Here is a 19,489-nt window from a genome sequence, read left to right on the forward strand (position 1 = left end):
TACACGTCTTACCACCAGGGGGCGATAAAGACACCACCTCGATGCACAATGGACATTCGCTCACATAACGCACGAGATATTCCAGAACTGGAGACAGATTTCGCTTACCGGTTCCATGTATTTAACTACGGGAGCTACGCAATGACGCATGAAGCAAAGTCATGGAGGCTGCCATGTTTGGCTATGGGGCATTTTTTGGCACCAGAGCATGACTGGATCCCTGAACGTGAAGGGATAAATAGCAATGAAGATGTAAGATTATCTATTTCTGTGTGGCTCAGAAAAAAATCGGTCCCGGGACAGTAATTAGTTGTGTGAATACATTTTAAAATTTAAAAATACTGTCCAAAATAATTTCTGGAACCATAGGCTAAATAAACTGCAATACCGCCCATAACCACTGGAGTGTGCGAACTTCAGGTCAAGTCAATTACTACCCCCGACAGTGTCATGTTTTGCATTAGCTGTAAACGAAGTAAACACGAAACGCTTTTCTCCAATGTATTTATTCATTCAACTAAACCCATTAACACTACACAATGAACAAAATGAGGGGGAAACTGTACAGAGCCGAAAACAAACCAAAAAAACATAAAAATAAAAAATACAAGGTGCCCTTAAGAAACCCATTCCGCAGGTTTAAAAATCACTTTCCGTCCGAGAAAAGCGCATGAAAACGCGGCGACCACAGCCTCCTGAAGCCGAACACACCCAGCGGTATCTCCAGACACAGGACACCACGATTCAGATGTTCCGTGACGGAGATACAATGGGGTGCGCGCTAACAAAACTAATACATCAAAAGAGAAATGAATGATGCATAAAGTATAACAATGCCTTTATCATACTTACTAAAAAAAATAAAAAATTTTAACCTGGCTGTTGGAAAAATGTTACACTCCTGTTTCAGGTTGACGGTTTTATACTTGGTATAACGAACGCTGTGAAGCTGTGTGGATGTTTACTTGTGGAGACTGCATTGATGAAAGCGAGTTACATGACGCGTTTAATTGACTCTGAGAAAGGGGGAGGTGTGTCAGTACATTCCAAAAGCTGAAATTTGAAGGACATTCAAGAAAAGCACACGCACACGCACACAGAAAATCCCAACGGGTCCTTATCTATTTGTTTTTTTGTTTTTTCAACAGTTCAGCATACAGACTCATTGGCATTAATTACGCAGATCCCTGAAAGACTTCGAAAAGAAAGGGAGAGAGGGGTCGAAAAAAGAACGAAGCAAAACCAAAATCACTCTATAAACGGTTTAGCGGTGCGCGCTGCGGTGTAGTAATGTGGTTTCGCACTGTTTAACAGCCACGGTGTGTAACCAGGCAACATTCACACACAAGCAGTACATTAAAGCACGACTGCAAACCCAAGTGGCGCGTACTGTTCAATAAGGACACCGCCCAAAACAGGCCCGTTTTCACACATTTTTTGGTATTCCTCAAAAGGGTCTCAAAAGGGGCTTGATAAAGATACACATGCATGTATATAAAGAACATATAATCTCCTGTTCACCTTTTACATTTTTTTTTCCTGCTTGCTTGCAAGGACCCTGTAAAATGAGGTGTTGTGTGTCTGTGTTTGTATGTGTGTGTGTGTGTCAGAGAGAGAGAGAATAAAATAAATATACTGTAACCACGCTTCTATCTCAAGTGATTCTGTGGTGTCAAAAAAAAGTTAAAAAAATTCAAACTAGATGTAGCAGAACCCCTTCAATTCAAACCAAAATTCAGATTTAGATTTTGGATTGTGTGCAGGAAGTTAGAACCTGATCATGTAAATCACAAGTGGTCACCAATACCACCAATCTCCCGACCAATTTCAAAACTAAAACAGAAATCAGGATTTATTTTTTTTAAAAAGGAAAGAAAAAAAAAACAGAAAAACAGGAGAACTGTACAATTAACTGTATGTAGTGCACTAAAATACATGATCTGAAAAAAATATGTACATAGCACAAAAAAAAAGTGACTTGTCACAGAACTTTTATTCTTAAAAAAAAAAAAGAAGAATAAGGGGTGGGGGTGGGGGCAGAGGCGGGGGTCAGGTGGGTACAGAACAGTCACAGCAGCCAGGCATTCTGCAGCACTGGGGGGGGGAGACACACACAAACCTGCTGCAGTCGTTTTCCACAGAGAGCGCGCGCACATCAATAAAAGACTTTTTACATCTTTCTTTTTTTCTTTCCTTTAATCGCGGCGATGAGCCAGCAGCAATGATTTCAAAGTAGGAATCTTCACAGGGGGGGGGGGGGGGGGGGGGGGGGGGGGGGGGGGGTTAAAATATGGATAAAACATGGCACCAAAACGCTTCGCAAAAAAATATATATAATAAATTTAAACCAAAAAGGGAAAAAAATGAAGGGTGGTGGGGTGGGTTGGGCGTGGGGGCTACAGCAGCCATCTTGTAGAGTGGAGGGCTGGTACCTGCTGATTGAGTTCTTCAAGAGACATCTGAAAGAGATGGGTAAAAACAGGTGAGAACTGCACCTCAAGAGTGTGTGTGTGTGTGTGTGTGCGCATGCGCGCATGTATGTACATGTGCATGCACCTATGTGTGTGTATTTGTGTCTGCATGTACATACACGTGTGTGAGAGACAGAGAGAGAGAAAGTATGCGAGAACGCTCATGTATGCATGTGTGTGTGTGTGGTTTCTCTGCTTGTCTGAGAGCTATTGGTTGTGCATGTGACTAAGCAGCAGGGAGTGTGAGCAGCACCACCCCCCAGGCCCCCCCCCGCCCCCCCAATACTCACAACTGGCCGGCCTGGCTCCATATCTCCGCATGATCTGGTCTTGTGTGAATTTCACAAAGGATTCATACTGTTCTGAAATGGAGGTCAGAGAGAAGGACGAGATGAAGGCCCTCCTGCTCAGGACGGGGGGCCGGGGTGGGGTGGGGGGGCAGACCTCTACCTGCCACCCCACATATAGCATGACAGGAAATGGCATCAGTGCCCAAGCATGTTACTTCCTGTCTTCAGAAACACAGCGAGGAGGATGCTGTCTGGTAACAGTGTTTTGGGCTGGAGTGAGAGTGCTGTGACTACATTAACAATATCCATTTCAAGTGTTCTGAACTAACCAGAGACAGGAAATACAAGCGCTTAGGATTAAGTGCTAGAGTGAAAACAGCAGTCAAGAGTGTGAGAAAATGTGACGATGAAAGTGTATGAAACAAAGACAGAGAGAGAGAGAGAAAGAGAAAGACAAAAGGGAGAGAAAGAGAAGGAGACAGAAAAGGAGAGAGGGAGGCAGATGGAGGGAGAGGGAGACAGAGGGGGGAGAGAGAGAAAGAAGAGAGAGCAAGCGAGAGAGGAGGGAGAAAGAGAAGGAGAGAGTGAGAGAGAGACTGTAAGAGCGTAGGAGTGAGGAGGAGGAGGAGCAGCAGGCCTACCTGCGAGTTTTGTGTTGAGGATCTGTTCGTAGTCCTGGCGGATCTTCTCTTCGTGATCTTTGAGGAGACGCTCGCACAGGAAGCTCACCTGCCGCAGGGTGAACGAGGGCTGGTCCTTCCTCACCGAGGAGGAGCCTGGAACAGAGGCGGGGGTTACCGCGGCGATCCCGGCCTGCGCACGCGCATCATGAACCCTAATTTACACCTGGACGGTAACGGGGTCCTCTGGGGGGGGTCATTAGCGCAGCAGTGGGACGTCCTGTGTGCAGTGGGGGGGTTAACCAGTCCAGCTGTGAGGGGGCATGAAGCTGCTCTTCCTGTCAGCACTTTAACGCACCTCCTCCGAACGTTCTGAACTTACACCTGAGCACTTAGCATACACTCTGAACCTAAACGCATTACAAACATTTCTCTTATTCATACTGCACACATCGACCACTCTGAGCACGAGCAGGACCACACAGGGAGGGGCGAGGAGGCAACGTCCTGTCAGACCAAACCCCTCTAACCAGGGGAGCCCTACACAACTCTGAAAGGCCAAAGAAAACAGGGTGTGTGTGTGTGTGTGTGTGTGTGTGTGTGTGTGTGTGTGTGTGAGTGTGAGTGTGTGTGTGAGTGTGTGAGTGTGTGTGTGTGTGTGAGTGTGTGTGTGTTTGTGTTTGTGTGTGCGTGTGTAGATTAGGGACCTCCACTGTTACCGGTATTGATTGTTACATCAGCAGAGAATGTTCATAGAATGTTCAGCTGTGGCTGACCTGGTGGGGAGCTGGGGGCAGGGAGGGCGGGGCTCTGACTCTGGCTCTCGCTGGGGCCACACCCCTCGCTCTGGTTGAAGGCCCCCTCCAGCTGCCGTCGCCGCTGGTAACGGCTGTACTCCTGCTTGATGTTCTGAAAGATCTGCTCTGTGGAGGACAAACAGAGACTGGGTCAGGACTATAGCAACACCAGCAGCACAACACAGACAGAGAGAGAGAGAGAGAGAGAGAGATGACTATTCCAACATTACTAATGTGCTCACGGTCATTCTTTACCTTTAATTAAACGACAAACCCACTTCAGTCTGGCATCGCCCACGGCCACAGCGGTCAGACGTCATGTATAAGATTACGAGCTGGGGCAGCCGGGCAGTGACACAGCTACACCGGGCAGGGCGGCCATTTTGAGAGCCCATCGCTGGGGCATAGCAGGAGGAGAGCGCTGGTTTCTGCTGTGACTCTGTAACACCTGGCCTTCATGAGCTGCTGACTGACAGCAGTGACGCTCTCACAGGAAGCGCCTGGCTGAACTGAGAGCAGCAGTGACGCTATCACAGGAAGCGCCTGGCTGAACTGAGAGCAGCAGTGACGCTCTCACAGGAAGCGCCTGGCTGAACTGAGAGCAGCAGTGACGGCTCTGACCTCCATTCTCCTGCAGATGTTCAGCTGGGCGGGGGCTAACTGACTTTCACTTCTCCCCAAAGACATCATGCTCGGGTGATCACATGACCAGCGCCTTCCACAGCTGGCTCGACACAAACGCGAAGCAGCCGGCCTTTTTACAGGAGAACGCACAGCCGAGGCAGGAAGACGGGGCTGCTCACTCAGGGGTTGCAGGTTCAGATCCCAGCAGGGAGGCACAGCTTTGAGGAAAAGTACTTAACCTGAACCGCTTCTGAAAATATGAAGCTGTAAAAATGGATAGCGTGTAAAATAAGTAACCCAAGCGGCTCAGGAGCGTATGCTGGACGTGTAAAAGTAAAGGCCACGGCAAAAATACAGGAACAAAAACAAACGGCTGATTCCCTAAAGGTTGCATCAATCCAGAGGGGGCAAAGCAGCCTCAAAACTGCCCCCCCCCCCCACCAGAACACACTGCACTTCTGTCCTTTTTTGCTGGGCTACATTTCCTCCCCATCCCCCCCCCCCCCCCCCCCCACCCCCGTGCCTCTCTATCTGGCCCTGCCTGAAAGGCCTTTATCTTGGGCGGAGAGCAGGCCCCACAGCCCCTCAGTCAGGGGCGGATTCATAGACGGGACACTTTCTGAGGGTAACTTATTTGTTATTAAACATTCACCGTTACATATTCACCTGAGCAAGCCTGAGCCATCTTGCTAACAAAAGAGAGATAATCCCTGTGTTAGGTTGTAATATACATTCACATGAACACAGTTTCCATCAGTTATACTAAAGTTTCAGAACATCAATTCTACAGAAAGGATGCTGTATGGCATGGAGCACCACACCGAGTGTCGATTCAGGAAATCTGGGCCAGTTAAACACGAGAAGATGGAGGAGTCAGCCAGCTAACGGTGCTGCATGGCGCAAACCTCCCCCAAACCCCCCCCCCCTTCATACCAAAGCTGGGCCGTGTCGAACCTACGCAAATCCCAGGCTGTGAGCAGGGCTGCAGACCAGAGTTACACCAGGAAGGCCGACCCTTTCACACCAAAGACAAACACAGGTTTTCACCCCGGTCACTGCCCAGCACTGACAGAGACCATGGGAGACGGGAGAGGGGGGTGGGGGGTAAAAGCCTTCCTGTATTTACAGAGCGGCTGCAGATACGGGGCACCCTGCCTGCCATGTTTACTCAGCAGCACACAGGCTTTTCACACTCAACAAAGCTACGCTAATGGGACCCCCCCACCACCCCCACCCCTACCCCTCCGAGCTGCTGGGAAAGACAAATGCCAGGCCAGTTTCCGTTCCCCACCCCCAACCCTACCCCCCAAATTTCAAGCTTCAATGTGCCACACTGGCCCCAGCGAACAAGCCCATGCAACCCAAACAGCTACTGTCTGACATGTTCTACTGGGCACCCAATCAGAACGCAATTTTCAAAACCCATACCTTCTTTTTCAAAAAATCCCATTAGAAATGAAGGCAAGGCTTCCACGTCTTCTTTTATTTTTGTTAAGATAACAAAAGAAAGGAATTTGAAAATTCAGCCACTCTGGAGAATTTTATCATGGATCTTTTGTAATAACATTTACATGATTAGACGTCTGGCGTAAGTTCATAGCCCCTATGAAGCAATAATGAGTGACAAGAGTGAGGAAGGAAACGAGAGAGAGGGTTTGTTTTTAGTTCTTTCACCTTTTTTTCTTGCCATTTCATTTTTATTTTCGATCACTGTCATTTCTGCCATTATCACCATTTCGTTTTTCCATGTTACTTAGGGGGTGCGTTTCTTTGTAAGTGTGAGGTGGGGGGGGGGGGGACAAGTTGAGACAAGTTAAGTCAATAGGGGAAGATCTCATACTGCCAGAGCCTGGCCAAGAGAGCAAAACAGCGATAACACTGCTTTAAAAGGGATCCCACCGAAAAGGTATTCGTTTCAGAAGTCATGGACATTTGCTGTTGAGTTTGGCCATCGACACGCCAACATTTAAACTTCATTGTAAATTACATCAAGCCAGCGGGTCAGCAACACATACAGAAGCCAGTCCACAGCTACAGCAGGAAATGGCCCCTATAAAAGACAGACTTCCAGGAGGCCGTGAGAACTAGCGCGCTTTAAAAATCCAACCGAGACCCCCCCCCCCCGTGGAGCAGGCCAGACCAGGTTCTCAGGAATAAAACATTCATTCCCCAACTGACAGTGCAGGGGAGGATGGTCAGTACTGCTGTAGCCTGGGACCAGAACCAGGGACGCAAGGCGGTTCTGTTGCGGTCGAGGAGAGGAAGGAGCTGCAGCAGACCGAGCTTTGGTTCTGTCATGGTCGTCCTTGGAGACAGTGAAGGCTGATCCACTTTTCTGATCCAGTACCGTGAGGAGACCTGGCAGGCAGCTCGCTCACCCTACACCCTGCCAGTCAGAGCAGCAGGCCACTGCAAGCTCAACTATCTACAGCCAATCAGAGGAGGAGGCCAGCGCAAGCACAACCAACCACAGCCAAACAGAGGAGGAGGCCACGGCAAGCGCAACCAACCTCAGCCAATCAGAGCACCAGGGCATGGCAAGCACAACCAACCGCTGCCAAAAACCCTCCGTTGCCTAGCGACAGCGGTGACCCTCGGCACGACCGGACCAGTCCATCAATCACCCAGACTTCCGGGCGAGAAAGAAGGAGAGAGGAGAGACAGAGACCGATAGTGTGTGGGAGGGAGGGGGAGGGAGAGAGAGAGAGAGAGAGAGAGAGAGAGAGACAGAGAGCGAGAGGATAGGGAGACAGAGAGAGAAGCAAAAGCTAGAAAGCTAAAGTGACTGGAACAGCATTAAAGCCAGCCAAAGACACAGGACACAGCCAAGATACAGCAGAGGGAGGGAGGGAGGGAGCGAGGGATGACCTGGGGAAGGGAGAAGAGGGGGGAGAGGAAGAGAGAAATGTGACCCACTTTCTCCTCCAGGGCTAAAACATAAAGGTGGGAGTCTGAGGACTCCAGAGTGTCCAGGAAGCAGTCCAGGGCTGAAGTACACACACACACACACACACACACACACACACACACGCGTGCACAGGCACGCACGCACAGGACCACATGCACACACGCGTATACAGGAACGCACACACACACACGTGCGCACCTGCACGCATACACACAGCTGAATGCCCTGAAAGCCCGCAGTCAGCAGTGAGAGTGAAACGCGTGCGCACTGCAGGCAGTTAAAGCTGGCCGCTGTGGTCCCGGTGGAGACGGGCCACGCCCCCAGAAGTGGTCTGCGGGCGCTGGTTATTCCTGGCAGGGTACACGCCTGGAACCCCACGTTCCTCCCAGGGCACGGCGTGGGGGGGGGTTATGGGGACTCACTGCTTCAAGACAGCGACTTCAGAGTGTCACACTTCCTCATTCAGCTGTCACTCAAGCCTGTCAGTGTGGGGATGTCTTTCTCCGTCTGAAGAGAGATCGGCCCCACGCTTCAAACACAGCTAAACCACAGGGCTGCTAGAAGCTGCTGCTGCTCCCTGCTCTCACACAGTCCCATGTCCCACACACAGAGCGGGGGGGGGGGGGGGGGGTGGGGGGTGGGCTAACGGTGACCCTACTGAGCTGCTGTACTCCACACGGGCCAAACCCATCCCTGAGCACACTGTCCATACTTCACACCACCTGCACTCTGCTTTTCACCAAGACGGCCCAAATACAACTTCACACCAGGTTCATTTATTTATTAATCAGCAGTCATCCACCCCCACCACAGCCCCCTGACCTCCGACCCCGCCTCCACCCAGAGAGAGAGAGAGAGAGCGAGAGAGAGAGAGAGAGAGAGAGAGAGGACACCTACATAGTAGTGTAACACACAGGAAGTCTAGTACAGCATCTTTCCACAGCTCACAACACTAGCACAGGCGCATCTGGCGACACCTGCGTGGCAGTTAGACGTGGCCGTCGTCACGGCAGCCCCCAGATCTTCCGTACAGGGGCGAAAGCGGGCGGCAGCAAACGTTATGATGTCATCGCCCTCAGGCCCCCAGCACAAAGGGAAAAGCCAATCAGAGCTCCTGCTCCTCTAACATGCAGGTGGAAAGTTCCGGGCCCTGTCCAATTTCAGCATCAGAGGGAGCAGCCCTCTCCGACGGCACACCATGCTGCTGATCCCTTCATCCACTCTCCTTCTCTTTCCTGGGTGGGTGGGTTGTAACACAAGGCCTGCATGCCAGCTATGCGCGTGTTTCCTTTAAAAATCACAAGCCTGGGGAACCCCCCCGGGGCACAAGCTGTTCCCTGTGCAGCGCCCCAGCAGTGTAAACACAGAGCTACTTTCACATTTCACTTTCACTCCCCAAGTCCCAGCACCATTACGGTTTATCCGCGGCACACACTACAGCAGACTTAGCACCGTTATAATACACTAAATGCAGCACCATCGTGGTTAATCAGCTGCATGTGTTACACCAAAGCGCTGGCTTATGGTTCATCATCTACATGCATTACAAGAAAAAGCAAAGGTGCTATAGTTTATTAACCAACAACATTACATTCAATCCAGTGCCTTCACACTTCAGCAGCTGTACACGGTGCACCAAACCCTGCACAATCAAGCAGCTCATCACGGACCTCTCATGCAGTATGCAGTCCTAACAGGACCTAATCATACTGTACACAGACACACATACACACACACACACACAATCCCCTTTCACATTTACAGAATACACAGCATCTCTTCACGGGGCAGCTCTCAGCTGTGATTGGCCGCTGCACCTCCACCTGATGAGTCTAACAGATGACCCTCAGTGCACTGCAGCAGAGGAGCATTCCTGGACAGAGGCCATGGTAAACAGCGTAACACTGATACAAAGACACAGTCAGCTTCACAGCCAGTCAAGGGAGTCCGTGCACAGTGGAGCTGAACCCGGAACAGAGCTGAACAGAACCCGTAGAAGAACCTGCACCAGAACCCGCAACAGAACAGAACCCGCAGAAGAACCTGCACCAGACCCCGCAACAGAACCAGCAACAGAACCGAGCAGAACCCAGAACAGAACCGAACAGAACCCAGAACAGAACCGAGCAGAACCCAGAACAGAACCCGCAGCAGAACATGCAAAAGAACCCGCAACAGAACCAAACAGAACTCGCAGCACCACTTACACAAGCCTTCAGAGGAAACCCTAGGAAGGCAGCCCTCTCAGGCGGACGAGCTGCGCAGTCTGAACTGCGGCTGCGCAGACGGAGGGGCTGAGACACATCAGTGACGTCCAGGAGGGATGTAACAGCAGGCTTAATGCTGTGTGGCCGGCATGCTTTTGGGGAGGGGTCGGACAGAATCCAAATGAGGAGCAGCTGTAGCCACGAAGCGCAGGGAGGGGGGGGGGGTGTTACCCGATGCCGATACAGGCTGTGGAGACCCCCCCCCCCCCCCAACCCCCCCCCACCACCAGGAGCACAGGGGTTTGGCCATTTGACAGCAGAGGCACCAGCTACAAGGAGCGGGCCAGGGTAATGAGAGAGGGCAGCTTCAAAAACAAAAGCCTGCTTGTCCTTGGGAGTTGCCAACCTCATACAAAGCAGAAAGCCAGCCATACACGCTTATTAGCTCTCTTGAGCATGTGTGGGTGGGTGGGTGGGGGGTGTGTGTGTGTGTGTCTGTGTGTGTCTGTGCGCGCTGTCATTGAAATTCCTAACACGCTGGATCATGAGGAGGGTAGCTGCATTTAAACTGCAGCAGGAAACTAATTTGAATTATTTTTTAATTCAATGCCTGTTAAGACAAAAAGGATTACTGTGACGCACAGAAACGCCACAGTGAACAGTTCACTCGAATGAATCCGCATGGGGGGGGGGGGGGGGGGGGGGGTCGGACTAAATGACCCGGCTTCAACCACTTGGATTTGCAAGTCCTGTAATCCAGAATCTGACATGCGGCGTACATATCTCCACACAGAGATATGATTGAACTGAGCCAAACAGAAGCAAGAGTTTAATTAGGACTTATACGTGCCTGGGGATTAGCCGCTGTCAAACTGGCCGGCCCACAGTGAGCTGCACACACACGCGTTTCAGCGGAGATATCCAGCTAATTATCTCTCCGGGCCCCGGCGGTCTCACAACCATTCAATCCTCACAGGAGAGCGCTTTTTCAAACGAGTGTGGGCAGAAGTGTGAACACAAAAAGGAAAGGAACAATGCCCTTACGCGAGGGAGGGGGCGACAAATGTGTTTAAAAAAAAAAAAACCCTGACGTTTCCCTCACCAAACAATACCACACTGGCTGTCATGGGGGGGGAAACCAGAAACGTTCTTTCATTTCAGAAACCTATAACAGCATAACATGGGATTGCTCTCGTTTACCTTCGGGTTTAATGTACACCGACCCTTTAAAAATACTACTGGCATGTTATTAGAGCAACTTGGCCCAGAAAAATGCATTCGCGTCGAACTGATAGCAAGATAATGAGCTACCTTTAATGGCCATTGTTTATGTGAAATTTCTCTAACTACCCGTAGCGTAGGGAAAGTAACGGCTAGTAATAGGTCAAAACTATTAAACGATACAGTAGTTGCTAGGTAGACAAGTCGGTGAGCTACCTTACAGCTCAATGAACTACACCTGCGCCGGCTTTAACAGCTGTAAAACGCCTGTTTTGACTAAAAGGAGTGTCTATAATACACCTTAATACCGCTGAAGAACTTGAATTTATGAATCAGCATCACGCAGCTTTACAGGCTGTAGTTCCCCCCAGAGGCTATCCCATTTAAGTATCAACCTACGCATTTACCACCGACTTAAGTGCGAATTTAAAATGCGACATTCTTGTGCAAGACAAGGAAGAGCTCTACCCAACCCCCCAGCTCCCATCAGCAGGGAGTTGACATTCGGGGAAGAATGCTAGCCAGCTAACGTTAGCCACATTTTCACTTCAGGAAGCTAGCTAGCTGTGCGTGCTTATATTAGACTTAGGCAACGTGCTACTGCACAAGAAGAGTGGATCGAGCGAATATATCGTTAGCTGGTTAGCTAAGTAGGTTAACATAATAAGATAACTACTCGCTTAACCCGGAAAGGGAGTGTGCGCGCAAGGTGCGATTAATTTTAGTCAGTAAACAAAATTGCATAGCTAGCAAGGGGAGAAACGTTAGGTCTGTTGGACAGAACGTATCCCTTCATCGATACACAAATTGTGCTAACTAACGATAGCTACCCTTCCATCTGACGACGTTATGAGCTAACGTTGGTTTGGCTGGATCCCGGGTGTCATCGAGTCTGCTAGCTAACTTAGTTTTATCTGAACTTTGAACCAAAGGAATTGTGTTGCTGACGACGGAGATTACATGAGAATATTGATATCCAATTACATCAAGTTAGCCATTTCAGACAAAGCACGATGTTATTTTGCCAACAAGCTGTACGGGGCTTGGGCGGTCTGATATCTGTCCAACTGATTGGCCCACTTCCAATCAGTTTCATTACCGCTTCCGTCCCAGCATGTAATGTTATGTAGACTTTTAAAAAAAGAAAAAACTAAACAAAAGATCAAAAAATGGGACGACTCTAGCCTGCCGGCTAACTGGTAGCTAGCTATTTGGCATCTGTCGAGCATACCAAGCCCCTGAAGGACTCACTGGGTGCATTCTTTCAGCTCCATTTCAGGAGCTACCCCACGTTAGCTAGCTCGCTTGCTGAAACAAAGCAATTAGCCGGCTAGCTCCACATTCACCCCCACCTTCATACGCAAGATAACTAGGTAGCTAGCTAACCAGCTGCTCGCATTGCAAGCCACAAACCCCACTAGCTACTAAACTATGGCGACTATCAAGAGAAAAATGGCTAACTAGACCACCGACTAGCCGTTTCGCTTATTTAGTCGAGGGACGACCGTTGCCGCTCGAGACTAGACAATTTAACGTATAACGTCGGGCTAGCTACCAACCGTTAATTAGCCGTTACAGCCACATTTAATCAATCCTGGGTTATGAATCGTACCAAGAAACAAATCAAAAGAGCACATAATGCTTTCGAAAAAAATAAGTCGCGCTGACAACAAACTTCCTAAAATGGGGTAAAGATGTGGGGAATATCAATGTTGATAAAGGCTACTTGGCTGGCTAGCTAGCTAAATTAAATACATCTGCGTGTAATCTTACGACCCCCCTCTTTCTTCCAGTCGGCTCTCCCCATTCCATTCCATTCCACTCCACCCCAACCCCCTCCCCCTCTCAACCCCTCCTGATTTTAACAAATAAATCCCTTATTAAAACATATTTATTTTGTGTCTGTTTGTTAAACATTCCCTCGCCCCATATAAAACAAAGTATAAAAATAAAATATATTTCTTACCTGGAGTGAGCCTGTGTTCCCCTCCCATCGATTGAGGTGACATCGAGTGCGAAGGGCTGTCTGTTGGCGGCCGGAGGTTGCATCTTTGAGGGGACGGAGTGCCCGGGGTCCCCGGCAGCGGGTTGCACCTCCTCCGCTTTGGGGACTGTGGACTAAGGAGGGCCTCAAACTCCATCGAACGCTTTAACGTGGCTCCACACGCCATGATCGATAGCTTGGGAGTTACAAAGGAGAAATCGTTTTTTCAAAAAACGTGCCGCTAACTATAGGACTAAGACCTAAAAGCAAACAATTCACAATCCACCTATTTCCCCTTTCTCCACCACCCTTCACTATTTTACAATGGCGTCTCTAGCCGGGTTTGTGTGCTGACTGCCTAGCCTGTATCAAAATTCTACTACGTCACGCTGGGGAGTGTACTATTTTCAAGAATAGGGGAACCGAAATTCAAACTGTATATACAACTGACTAAATTTATTATATTTATGGCAAGTAAACGTACTGTTGTATTTATACATAATTATATTGTACACTTAATAGAGTTTATAGTTTAGATATGCTACAGGAATGTATTTAAGTGTTATGCAGAAAAGGGGATTCCCCTATTACCAGGGCTGAATGTTTTTAGTCAAACTCAAACTGTAAACTCACGAGACGGAACAGTTAGGGGGCAGGGGTAGCTATGGTAGGCCGTCGTTACAAAACCACATAGCAAATTGTACCAGAAATCTATAACTGTAGTGTTTTCGCGTGCAAAGTAGTGATCTTGGAGAATCTCTATGTTGAAATCTTAATGTTTTGAATATTTCATCGTTAATGGTCACACATTTCAGCGTACGCATCCACATCGATCTGGCACCTCAGAGGGTGACAGTAACAACAGTTCTACACGAGTTGTTAGGTAGGCCTAGCTAAAATAACAATCGCACCCACAGGAAGCGACATGTCCGGGCCCCATTGTGCCGTACTCAATGTAAAGCGACATGGTTAAATTGATTAGAAAATGTATTGCCATGAAATATTCTGCTCATAGAGGATAAAATGATTGGTTTCTTTCCCCAATTGAAAAATGTTGTTTCAGCCATTTGAAGAGGACACACAATTTGACCGAACAGGGGCCTACGAAGCAGCGTCACTCCAGACCCATTCATGTCTTGATAACCTCTAAGAATTAATCAGTCGCTATCATTGTATCCACCATTGCTTGTTCCAGGTTATAAGGGAAGATCTGCGCTCCGGGCCAAATAAAAGGCTTTTAGTGCTTATTTTTCACTTTGATTTGTGTTCCCCACCCCCAACTGTTTTGTCTGTCTAAGTGCTGGAGGGGCCAAGGATTGGGTCAAATGGGGGACCATCCCATCCCGTCACTTCTGGTGGGACGCTTCGAGTCCCGTTTCTGGGAGACGGGCATGTGGATTTGTGATTCACATTTGTCAGCAGAAATCACTCGTGATCACACTGGTGTAATGTTGCAGGTAGCTAGGCATCACACGCATTGCACAGATACAGTATCCCAACATGCTTGTTTTCTTTTTTCTTTCTGTTACCAGTTCAGTTCTGGATTGTATTTCAAGTAAGAGGGTCTACTTTAGCTGTGATTTTTTGTTATCATGAGACCTTGCTTCAGTTTCAACTATAGTGCACTTTGGGAGAAGGTGCCAAAATTAGGGTTTTGAGTGTTTTTATTTTTATTTTCAATATTTACTTTGTCGTTCTGTTTTGTCTTTTGTGATCGCTTTATGTCCTGTTTGTGTGTCAATTGAATTGCTCTGTCAGCAATTTCTGCTATCAATGCATCTTTTGTCCGTAAGTGGTCTGTTTACTGTAAAGTCGACTGAGGCTATTTGCACATCCGCAGGTTATCATTACTGCACCACTCTCTTTAAACTGCTCCTTCTCTTTCTTCCTTTCTCTTTTCCCCCTGCAAATTCCAGCTGTTACCTGAGCAGCCTCGCATGCCAGGGAGTCTTTTAACAAAGGGCAGCCCGTGCTTTTCCTGGAGCCAGTAACTGCCAATCAATCTTTGGGCCCTGACCTTTCAGTCAGTTTCTCCCGGGGAGTTAATAACAGGCCTCTTCACAGTTCTGCTTGACCTGTCCTCCCTGAACTATGCCCGCAGCTGGACCCCGCCCACCCACACCCCCCTGCCCCCCCTCCCCCACCCCCCCTGGCCCTCAGTTCCCCTGTCTCAGCTCACCCCCCCCCCTCCCCCCTCCGTGTCCCAAAGCTTTCTGGACAGAGGAAAAGGTCCCCACAGAAGAGACCATCCCCCAAAAGAAGCTCCAGGATGTCCCCCAAGGGCTGGGGAGGCAATTGTTCGCAGAGCAAATGGGGCTAAAGAGCACAATGCAGGAAGAACCACTCCTGTGTAATTTAGCATAAATGGCACATAACTGAGTTGTGATATTAGTTTTCACTGACATTAACATTATATGTAAACTTATTCATTTTTAATAGCAGCCTCTCCAACTGTCACCAACTAGAGAGCAGAAGTGGGAGAGGGGGAAAACAAAGTTTAAATTGTTTGTAAACAAAAAGGTTTTTTTCCTCTCTAGAATTTTCTCCCCATTTTTTACGATGCGTGGAAATGCACACCAAAGCTACAGGAAGTACAAAGTGTGAAGCCACTTCCCTTTGCCTCTGTCCATACACACACAAAAGCCATTGTGAAACTCCTACTGTTACTGTGTGTTTTTTTTTTTTTTTCTTTTTGGAAGGGGGGGGGACCCACCTGTGTCCCATTTGTCTCTGCCTGCAGCTCGGTCACATGACACAGGCCATTACACAGTCCCACAGAACTGCTTTGTTCATCTGTGTGTGTGTGTGTGTGTGTGTGTGGAGGGGGGGGGGGGTGGCTGTACACAGTGGGGTGACCTGAAGGTGCTTCAAAAGTGCACAAGCTGTATAACAACGACATGCAGGACTAATACACACACACACACAGGCACACATGCACACACACACACACACACACACACCTTCCTTTTAAACAGGTTATAGGTGGCTGTGTATGGGTGGCTTTCTCCAGAGAGCAAAGTGGTGCTGGTTGGTGACATTATTAATGAGTGGGGGTGAAATTGAGCTGTGCTCATATTTTACTCAGCGGACAGAAGGCCCTTTTGTGAGGACAGAGAGGTCGGGAAAAGATGCAGTTCACTCTCTGGGAAGGTGTGGTGGAGCAGCGAGGAGTGTAGGGTGATTCGAGGTCACTATGGTAACCCACATATAAAATAGAATGCTCATCAATATAATGTTTAAGTAGATCTGGCATTAGAGTTCACTCACTGGAATGTACTGTAAATTTTTTGTTTCTTTTTTTTTTTTTAATGGAAGTTGGGTGCTGATGGTAAACGTAGTCCAAAGCCAGCCCAAAATGTAGTCCACAGTGCCTGACTCATGTGCTTGGCCCCGCTGCCGCAGTGCTGTGGAACAGCGGCACAGTGTGTCGCCTGCTGAAGTCACGGCGGCAGTCAGATGACGCTCCCATAAGCCTCGGCTTACCCAGAGATCACTGCTTCCTCAGAGCCGCGTTTCCAGGCAATCGCTCGCTCAGAACTAAACGCGAGAGTGAGCGTTCTGGAACACTCCGTTAAAATGACAGTAGCGCCATGGCCATAGTCTTATTCCTACAGATGCATTTTATTCACTGACACAGAGTAGGAGAGTCTCACCTGAAGACAGTGTTGCTAATGTGATGGAAAGAGAGAAGGGAAAAATGGAGTACATTGTTTGAATATGGATCACCTCGACAGTAGAACATTTGCCCTTTAATGTGTTCTTAAATAACATTCTAATTCTGATGAAACAATCACCACTGGTCATTGAAAGCAATGGAAAATCGAGAAAACACTGACTTAAAATAAAATAAAAAATAACGAAATCATTCAATCAATCAACATATTCTTGAACGGTTTAAAAACATTGCAAACATTATTATAACATTATAATAATGAGAACAGGTCATAGAGCTCATTCTGGCTCATCATGGCTATATTCTTACTATACACTTATATTTTTCTGATGAATAAATAACTTGGTACCTGAAAACCTTTTTTGGGTGATATATATTATTGCAATGAGTAGACAATATAATCTTTTAGTCATGTGAATGGAGAAACATTCCACTGGGAGAAAGAACTTACAGTGATATTAAATGATTGATCAGTTAGAACTACCAATTAAAAAAGAGAGCTGGTTGTCAGAACTTCCAGCTATCTTTTGTCCTAACGTTACAGTGCTATTGGTCAGATTTACTGCTCTGCTGTGAAAAAGGTCTATCCACTTCCCTGGGATGTGCCTTGCTAATAGCCAGTCAGCTCTGATGAACTGAGATCTCATGTAAGTGGCAGTCAAATGGGAGGTGATGGTTCAAACCAGAAAATCCTGAGGTGGTGCATCAGGAAACTGCCAATCTAGAGCTAGAGCCAATCAGAAGGATTAGGATCTGACTACTAATGAGATGGCGCATTCCTATGTGAGTGAATTTAAAGATAGTATTGCATATTTTCTAACTGGATATATAAGAACCATAGAGAATTGAGTTAATGAGCTAATGGTTGTCTACAACTTAAAGCAAAGTGCATTGCTGTTCTGTACAACATTTATTTTCTAGGCAGACACCTTCAACCAAAGCAGCTAGCACAGTTTTCACATTATTTATAAAACAATATTTTGTTATACAGATTAATTTCCTGTCCATACAGCAGGATATTGAGTAACTCAGTAGTTTTTGTTATGCTGAGCTCAAAGGCAAAATAGCAGTGCCTTGTGGGGTTACATTTTATTTCTTCCCAATCTGTTGTTAGTGATTGTCTCCCAGGACTCTGCTGTGCCACCCACATCTGTCCAATCAGAATTGCAGGGAACAGTGGCCACGCCTCCTGCTCAGTTACCTGCAGTACCAATGACCAATGACGGAGTGTAGCACAGTGGGTAAGGAACTGGGCTTGTAACCGAAAGGTCGCAGGTTCGATTCCCGGGTAGGACACTGTCGTTGTACCCTTGAGCAAGGTACTTAACCGAAATTGCTTCAGTATATATCCAGCTGTATAAATGGATACAATGTAAAAATGCTATGTAAAAAGTTGTGTAAGTCGCTCTGGATAAGAGCGTCTGCTAAATGCCTGTAATGTAATGTAATGACTGTTTCCCATTCTGGAGGGAGCACAGTGCTACAGGAGAGCTGGCAGCAATGGCTATAGGGTTGCCAGATGCATGCTTTTCAAACAGAATGTCCGGGTCCCGACTGGGCAATATAATGTGTGGTCTGAATAATCGAATGAAGAAATTAACCGTTAGTTTGTAATGAATTTGCGTCTCAGCCACCCCCGGGTTGTGATCCAATCCAACAGAAACAGGCTCGGTAGCCTGTAGGAGGTGTCATTAGGAGGGGCTAACACAGTGACCTGTGTAACACTGGGCAACTAGACCCACCCTAGCCCCAGGACAGGAGGAAGCCGGGTGTCTCTCACTGTCTTGGCCTCCTGGTAATAGATTGCTAATGATGACAGAGAGGCCCCAACTAAAGACTAAACCTGAGGCTGGAACTGAAGCCTGAAACTCAGGCCTCGTACCGAAGGCCGCAGTCCTGGAAGGCCGCATTGTCTGCCGGTGACAGCGTTTCAGCTCATGTGCTCAACGTAAGCCGCTCGCAAGCATTGCACCCAAGCCTTCAATTGGCTGCTGATTTTGAAGGAAAAGGAAAAAAAAAAACCTGCAGGCGCTGCGGCACTCCAGGACTGGAGTTTGAGATCCCTGCTCTTGATGACTGGAGTTTGAGATCCCTGCTATTGATGTCTGGAGTTTGAGATCTCTGCTCTTGGTGACTGGAGTTTGAGATCCCTGCTCTTGATGTCTGGAGTTTGAGATCTCTGCTCTTGGTGACTGGAGTGTGAGATCTCTGCTCTTGATGACTGGAGTTTGAGATCCCTGCTATTGATGTCTGGAGTTTGAGATCTCTGCTCTTGGTGACTGGAGTTTGAGATCTCTGCATAAAAAAGTATGTTTTTTTAACTTCTGCTTTCATGAATGTGAGTGTGCTGGTGGTGAGTTTAGCACACACATCATTTCCTCTTTCATGACAGTAACGTGGAACAAGGCGGAAGATGCAGCGCACATTCCTCTTCTCAGAGTTCAGAGTTTCAGGAGCTTTTCTTTTTAAAAAAAGTAGCAAAAAAAAAAAAAAAAACTATAATCAAATGTTCAGATTCCATCTGCACAGAGTATCATCTCCAAAGCTCACTGGTGAAATGGGCCATGGAGCACATGAGAGGGGTTGAGAGAGAAATGACATGCTGAGTGATACCAGTTTTTCTCTGGCTCTTTTGAGTCAACACGTTACACAACCTCGTCTGGAGAGGGTGGATCTTTCTCAGAACTGCTCTGG

The 19,489-nt window shown here is 47.9% G+C and overlaps 1 protein-coding gene across 1 annotated transcript; it reads right to left on the reverse strand.

Annotated features, from left to right (window-relative positions):
- Positions 1 to 2,260: 2,260 nt before the first annotated feature.
- akirin1 (akirin 1) lies at positions 2,261 to 13,478 on the reverse strand. The gene is made up of 5 exons (XM_035429215.1): positions 13,105 to 13,478; positions 4,158 to 4,304; positions 3,403 to 3,537; positions 2,762 to 2,833; positions 2,261 to 2,459 (listed from the first exon to the last, which is right to left on the reverse strand). Exons 1-5 carry the CDS (start codon positions 13,307 to 13,309, stop codon positions 2,449 to 2,451), a joined length of 570 nt encoding a protein of 189 aa, XP_035285106.1. The 5' UTR covers positions 13,310 to 13,478; the 3' UTR covers positions 2,261 to 2,448.
- Between the last annotated feature and the right edge of the window lie 6,011 nt (positions 13,479 to 19,489).

The sequence above is a fragment of the Anguilla anguilla genome, chromosome 1, assembly GCF_013347855.1.
Source record: "Anguilla anguilla isolate fAngAng1 chromosome 1, fAngAng1.pri, whole genome shotgun sequence".
NCBI lineage: Eukaryota > Metazoa > Chordata > Actinopteri > Anguilliformes > Anguillidae > Anguilla > Anguilla anguilla.